We start from the raw sequence: 6,808 nt of genomic DNA on the forward strand, positions 1-6,808 counted from the left end.
CATCTGCTGGTCATGACCAATCACCATACCAAGTTTGAAGTTCCTATGCCTAAGGGATCTTTAGTTATTGATCGGAAACTGATGTTACCTAAGAGGTCAATGTGACCTTGACCTTTGTCCCCTTGACCCCAAATTCAAAAGGGGTCAACTACTGATCAAGACCAATCATCATATCAAGATTGAAGTCCCTAGGCCTAAGGGTTCTTTCGTTAAATCGGTAAACGTTTTTATCTACAAGGTCAATGTGACCTTGATCTTTGACTCCTTAACCCCAAAATCAAAAGTGTTCATCTGCTGGTCATAACCAATCACCATAGCAAGTTTGAAGTTCCTAGGCCTAAGGGTTCTTTAGTTATTGATCGGAAACTGATTTTACCTAAGAGGTCAATGTGACCTTGACCTTTGACCCCTTTACCCCAAATTCAATAGGGGTCATCTACTGATCATGACCAATCACCATATCAAGTTTGAAGTCCCTAGGCCTTAGGGTTCTTTCGTTAAATCGGAAAACGTTTTTACCTACAAGGTCAATGTGACTTTGACCTTTGACTCCTTAACCCCAAAATCAATAGTGGTCATCTGCTGGTCATAACCAATCACCATAGCAGGTTTGAAGTTCCTAGGCCTAAGGGTTCTTTTGTTATTGATCAGAAACCGTTTTACCCAAGAGGTCAATGTGACCTTGACCTTTGACCCCTTGACCCCAAATTCAATAGGGGTCATCTACTGATCATGACCAATCACCATATTAAGTTTGAAGTCCCTGAGCCTTAGGGTTCTTTCGTTAAATCGGAAAACGTTTTTACCTACAAGGTCAATGTGACCTTGACCTTTAACTCCTTAACCCCAAAATCAATAGTGGTCATCTGCTGGTCATAACCAATCACCATAGCAAGTTTGAAGTTCCTAGGCCTAAGGGTTCTTTTGTTATTGATCAGAAACCGTTTTACCCAAGAGGTCAATGTGACCTTGACCTTTAACTCCTTGACCCCAAAATCAATAGGGCTCATCTACTGATCATGACCAATCACCATACCAAGTTTGAAGTTCTTAGGCTTTAAAGTTCTTCAGTTATTGATCGGAAACCGTTTTTGCTTACAAGGTCAATGTGACCTTGACCTTTGACACCTTGACCCCAAAATCAATAGGGGTCATGTACTGATCATGAGCATTCACCATACCTAGTTTGAAGTTCCTAGGCCTTAAGCTGCTTTAGTTATTGATCAGAAACCGTTTACTTACAAGGTCAATGTGACCTTGACCTTTGACCCCTTTGACCCCAAAATCAATAGGGGTCATCTTATGGTCATGACCAATCACCATATCAAGTTTGAAGTTCCTAGGCCTAAGGGTTCTTTAGTTATCACTCGGAAACCATTTGGTCTACGGACCGACGGACCGAAGGACCGACAAGTGCAAAGCAATATAACCCCTTTTCTTCGAAATTGGGGCATAATTAAATAAAGTTATATCACAAAATGATTAGAAAACAATATTTAATCTTGCGACATAAATTCATGATAAAAAGTTCATCATTACGTTATTATACTTTTGAATTATAATTTATTTTTGATCGTGAATATTATTAGTATTATACATATGCATATTTATGTTATACGTATTGTCAATGCCATAATGACATTTTGTAAAATGCCAATGTTAATGCGGAATGCCAATTTACTTTAAATTTTGAACTTTAAAGCATTGCGAATTTGATATAAACTTTCCCTTCTCAACAATATTTGTGTGCTCCTTGTGTTGATTGCCTATTGGAATCCCGGGACCAAGCTTGGTCGGATATTTTTTGGCAACAACATTCGTGTATTATAGCAATATAATTAATAATATGCGATAAACCGACAGATCATCAGACAGTACTTTGCCGTAATTTGCAATCGAATTTAAGAAGACATCTCTTTACTGTGAGAGATATATAATACATTGATATACTGATAGTTTGATTGAGAACTTAGTTAAGTTTTCAGATACTCTGGCAATTCAAATATTATATTGCGACCGTCCAGTTTATCTTGTGGAGGAAGACCTCAGAGGCCCTTACGTGCACCAGCAAGCACTTAAGTAGAACCACTGAGTCATCGTTAAATATCTGGATAGCTTCCTGATATGATAAAATTTAATTTTCCTTAGCGTAAATATCAAGTGGTTTGATGTCAGTGACCTGGACCACGGGGAGTACGCTAACCATTCATATGCTACATGTAAAATGAATAATGAATTAATACACTTGACTTTAACACGATTAAAACTTTATACATTTGCATTTAATAATAAACTTTCATATTATACTTCCGCGGATAATCTGAGTGTTTGAAATATCCTTATTGAATAATTACATATATTTGACACTTATCTTTTTCAAATTTCGTCATGTTTAAATGTTCATGTCATTTATCAAGTAAATCGTGTCTGAAATTTTCAAATGTCGTTCGTTCCATGTGCATATTCTTTTTATCATCTTCATAAAACTGTTTTCACATAATTACAATAATGTCTTTCTTTTTTTCAAGCCTTACATGTGCTTTTTATACAAACAGAAACGGATCAATACTTTACAATGCGTTGAATAAAATCAATTGGACAAAATGGTTTCCTTTACTGCTTTGAATGACATTCGCTGTAAATTAAATTGACGACAAATTAGATAAATTGCCTTTAATTATGACTTTTCATATGAGAAAATATAAGTCTTGATTACATCAGTAAAACGATCATCAATCCTAAAGTTTTAATTCGATTTCATCAATAAATATTGTTCTTTACAGATACAAGTTACATATTTTCGACTTGGGACTCTTATGAGGAAACTTAACATATTTATCAGAAATCTATGTACAAGTAATGCTTATGTGTTGTGGAATAATAAATAAATCGTCAAATCTTTAATTTACCCTTTAAACGAATATCACTAATCCAAATCATATGGTCTATAGCACTGATTATTAAGATACAAATTGAGGTCAGCATACGATTTTCTATATTGTTTTAGATTATTCAGCCTTCTGCATATTTCGCAATGTTTATTTCCAGGCCATCTTATACTTACGTATTTGCTTTTTATCTTAAGGTAATTTATGTATCTTAATCTATCATTTCCAAGTTTCGAAAGGAAATTCACTAATGTTGAAATATCTTTAAAGTCGGAGGTATTTATATACGTATCCGTCGGAAGAAGTCGATTATAATCTGCACCACCCCTAACAACAATAATCCAGCTTGAATTATAGTTATTAAAATACTTTTCTGAAATATAATCAGTACAAAGAGAGTTTTCAAATGCTAATACAAATTTGTAAAGAGGGATTATCTGTTTTAGTTCACGGGTGTCTATTTTTCTTCCGTTTGAACTACAACCACCAAATATGTCAACATTAAATCCATTTCTTATCATCTCTAAGACAAACTGTCTTCTTGCACTAGCAACTTGACAATGACTCACCATCCATAAGGCGTTCCTCGTCTTTTTGTCATAAATAGTATTGTAATCTATCATATCAACCCCTGATGAAGGTATCAAGAAACCATACGGATTGGGAATGTCTGAATCAAGCCTGTATAAACAAGACCAATTCATTGTACTTTGCCATAATGGTGACATGTAATCTGAATTGTAATAATGCTCGGGGGGTTCAACAGAGGTAAATATCCAAGCCTGATTTGGATTTCTGTTACTTGCATTTATAGGCGGATATTCTCCCATTCTTTCATTTCGTATGCCAATGTAAAATATTACAGCATCGGCAATCATCAGTTTAGATCTGTTTTGTGAAATGATGCAATTTGTACATTCACAGTCGTTGTATATTGCATCTTTCTTTCCTTTAATTCTCATAAATTGCGGTGTATTGTAAAATAAAATTAGCTTATATCCAACATTTGTATTGCATGTTTTTCGTGTTAAATTTCTGAAATGTGTATTAAAATATAACACATTTTGTGGAGTTGAAGGTTTATTGTCACGATTTAATACTGGATCAAAATGTAATTGCTCCAATTTATATTTATGAAATAATGTGAATTTGCTTAAATGTCGAAACACAATTATAAATTGAAAACAAAAGAAAACAAGCAGAACAGTTAAAGCACGAGACCAAACTTTCATATTGCTTTTGATACTGTTCTTAAACTTGAGAAATTTCAATGGACACACTTTTAGATATAATTTCCTCTGACACAGTGTATCCCTATTCTATAAAGAGGTTTTTAACCCACAAAAAATTGAGGTTGGTAAAATATAATTTATTGTTTTATATAAGAATGTGCAAGTATTTCAGCTTAAACAAACACCTTATCTGAGAATAATAAACATAGTGGACACTGAAATATCTAAATGTACTTCATAATCTGTAAAAGAATGCACTTTTCTAATTTGCCCTCTTTGTCTAAAATAAGAAAGAAATTTTCCAAAAAAAGGTGTGTGTGTGTGTTGATTACTCAAATTTATAGATTTCTGAAATTGTCCTAATGAAAATCGCATCTTAGTTTCAAAATATATTTAATAGTACACTTTTCATTATTCCAACATTAAATTTCTAATAAGCATTGTTATGTTTACCGTGCTGGACTGTCTTCAGTGATTAAGTGTTCTCACTTTGTCTCTGGATAATTCGTTTAAACATAGCAGAGATATGTTTTACTCCTTATTCTGATATGTTTGGTGTCCTGCTAGGCTCCTTGCCACTGGCTCTCTGTCGGGGCATACGCTCAATGTAGTTGTCAGTAGTCCGTTGATAGAAACATTATTTATATTAGTTGCAGCACAAATAAAGATACGTAAGGTTAATAGACTAAGAAATAAAGCCATAACTAAAATTTTAATTTAAATATTCAAATTATTTGCTACAGTGCTGAAATCCGTATTTAGCTGAGTCCAAATGATCTCCCTTTCGTGGTCGTCTTTTGAATCTTTAAAACTTTAGATAAGAACTAGAGTATGACATTGCATACCGTTACAATAAAGACATGATATTTCAAAATGCGCCACATGAACAGTGAGGGGTGTTGCACATATTCATTATCCCTCATGTACAAAATCAATAAAACCGAGTCTGCAATTTTCTCTTGTAATTTTGTTGTGATTAATGCTTCCGAGGGATCACTTTGTTCCCAGATTCTTACATTCCAGGTAGCTCTTTAAAAAAAAAAAAATACTAGTAAATATTTTCCAATTTAGTCCTTGAAATATCATTTATTTAAAAGATAATATTGTTACCAACATTCGTAAATAAAATAATATCGTTATTAAATCATTCGAAAGTAATAAATTCCTTTTCACATTTTAATTGACACACTTAATTTCCTGTCTAGTTAGTCTTCACGAACAATTATATTTACAATCGTATTGTCTGTGTAAAAGTATTGGGTTTAACACATTCATGTCTCGACTGTCATTAGAAAAAGGTCACTGTCAGAATCACTTTGGAACCATTGAGGTTATTTACAAGTGGTGTTACCTGTCAAAAACGTCTTGCTGTTTATACAGTTGCATGGAAATGCATTTATCCGCAAACATTTTTGCTTTTTGTTCAAAAGACATAGAAATGTCGCATGGTATTCATTTTCCGGGAATATGTAAACCCTTCGTTGTATTGAATGTGATGCCCTTCTCATAAATTATGCCAATTTATACCTCATCTAAACCTGAAGTTACATCTACTCAACAAACATGTAGAGGATTCTAAATATTTATCATTTATCTGATATTCCATCTGTTCCCTTATCTTTGTCTGGATCAGCAATTTTTTACTTATTTCTTTGGAAAAATTCAAATGGTACATCGGTGAACAGTCGATTACTTACAATGTATACTTCTGCTCGGTATTTAAAAAGCTTTTGTGTTGATTCATATGATGTTAGTAAGAGCCGTGATTGACACTGATTATAATTTGAAAATAGTTTTCATTACGGTTAAATGATGCTCTTTCCCTTGGTCTTACCATTGTTTACCCCCACACTTTCTTAACTTTACACATGCCGACGATACGTTAATTCTTGATAAACACTCTTGATTGCAACTTGACGCAGTCCAACTGGCTTTAAAGACTTCTATGCTGTGGTATTTTCACAATTCTTCTGACTTTCGTTTTTGCTACGGGATTGACAATAACAATTAAGATGATCTTCTTCATGACAATCACAGCATTCTTTTTGATGGCTGATCTGAGTATTTGGAATTATTATTATATTTATTTTACACTAAAATATTGAACCGTTAGATCTTGGAACATATATACATTATACGTTAAAGGTGTAATTCATATTGATTAGATTTTCAGACACGAAGTGTTCCATTTATTTGTCTTCATCTCATGTGTCAACTTAACTATCTTCAGTGTTCATTATTCTTTGTTTCTGGCGATTTTTAACCTTTTATTTGCAGTACTCCAACCAAGTCATCTCATCGACAGTTTCAACAAAAACATATGATAAAATTATGCACTTCGGGGTAAAATCATAGTCATTTTAGCCATACAGAAACTGTGTTGTGTTATAAGCTGTATTGGTGAGTCAGTATATCTTTGGCAGTTTTATTAAAAAGTTCAAGTATGTCAAGAGTTTCTACTATTATTAAATTGCTGACTATATAGGAAATAATAAAGAATTTGAAAAAAAATACATTTTCCTTTATATAATAGTAAGTGTTAATTTGTTATTCGAAAACTATCGGACATTTCTCTTTTAGAAACAAAAATGGCTGGAGCGTGTTATACTTCACAACAATCGCCTCGCTGGTATAATTTCCTCTCTCTGTTCTTACACACCGACTCACTGACGGCGCTATTTTGTTTGA

The 6,808-nt window shown here is 33.4% G+C and overlaps 1 protein-coding gene across 1 annotated transcript; it reads right to left on the minus strand.

Moving 5' to 3' along the window:
- Window positions 1–2,853: 2,853 nt before the first annotated feature.
- On the minus strand, window positions 2,854–3,984 carry LOC132722286 (alpha-(1,3)-fucosyltransferase C-like). The gene has a single exon (XM_060706756.1). It carries the CDS (start codon window positions 3,848–3,850, stop codon window positions 2,927–2,929), a length of 924 nt encoding a protein of 307 aa, XP_060562739.1. The 5' UTR covers window positions 3,851–3,984; the 3' UTR covers window positions 2,854–2,926.
- Between the last annotated feature and the right edge of the window lie 2,824 nt (window positions 3,985–6,808).

Source organism: Ruditapes philippinarum, unplaced genomic scaffold (genome assembly GCF_026571515.1).
Source record: "Ruditapes philippinarum isolate M1 unplaced genomic scaffold, ASM2657151v2 ctg4725_1_1_1_1, whole genome shotgun sequence".
In the NCBI taxonomy this organism is placed as follows: domain Eukaryota; kingdom Metazoa; phylum Mollusca; class Bivalvia; order Venerida; family Veneridae; genus Ruditapes; species Ruditapes philippinarum.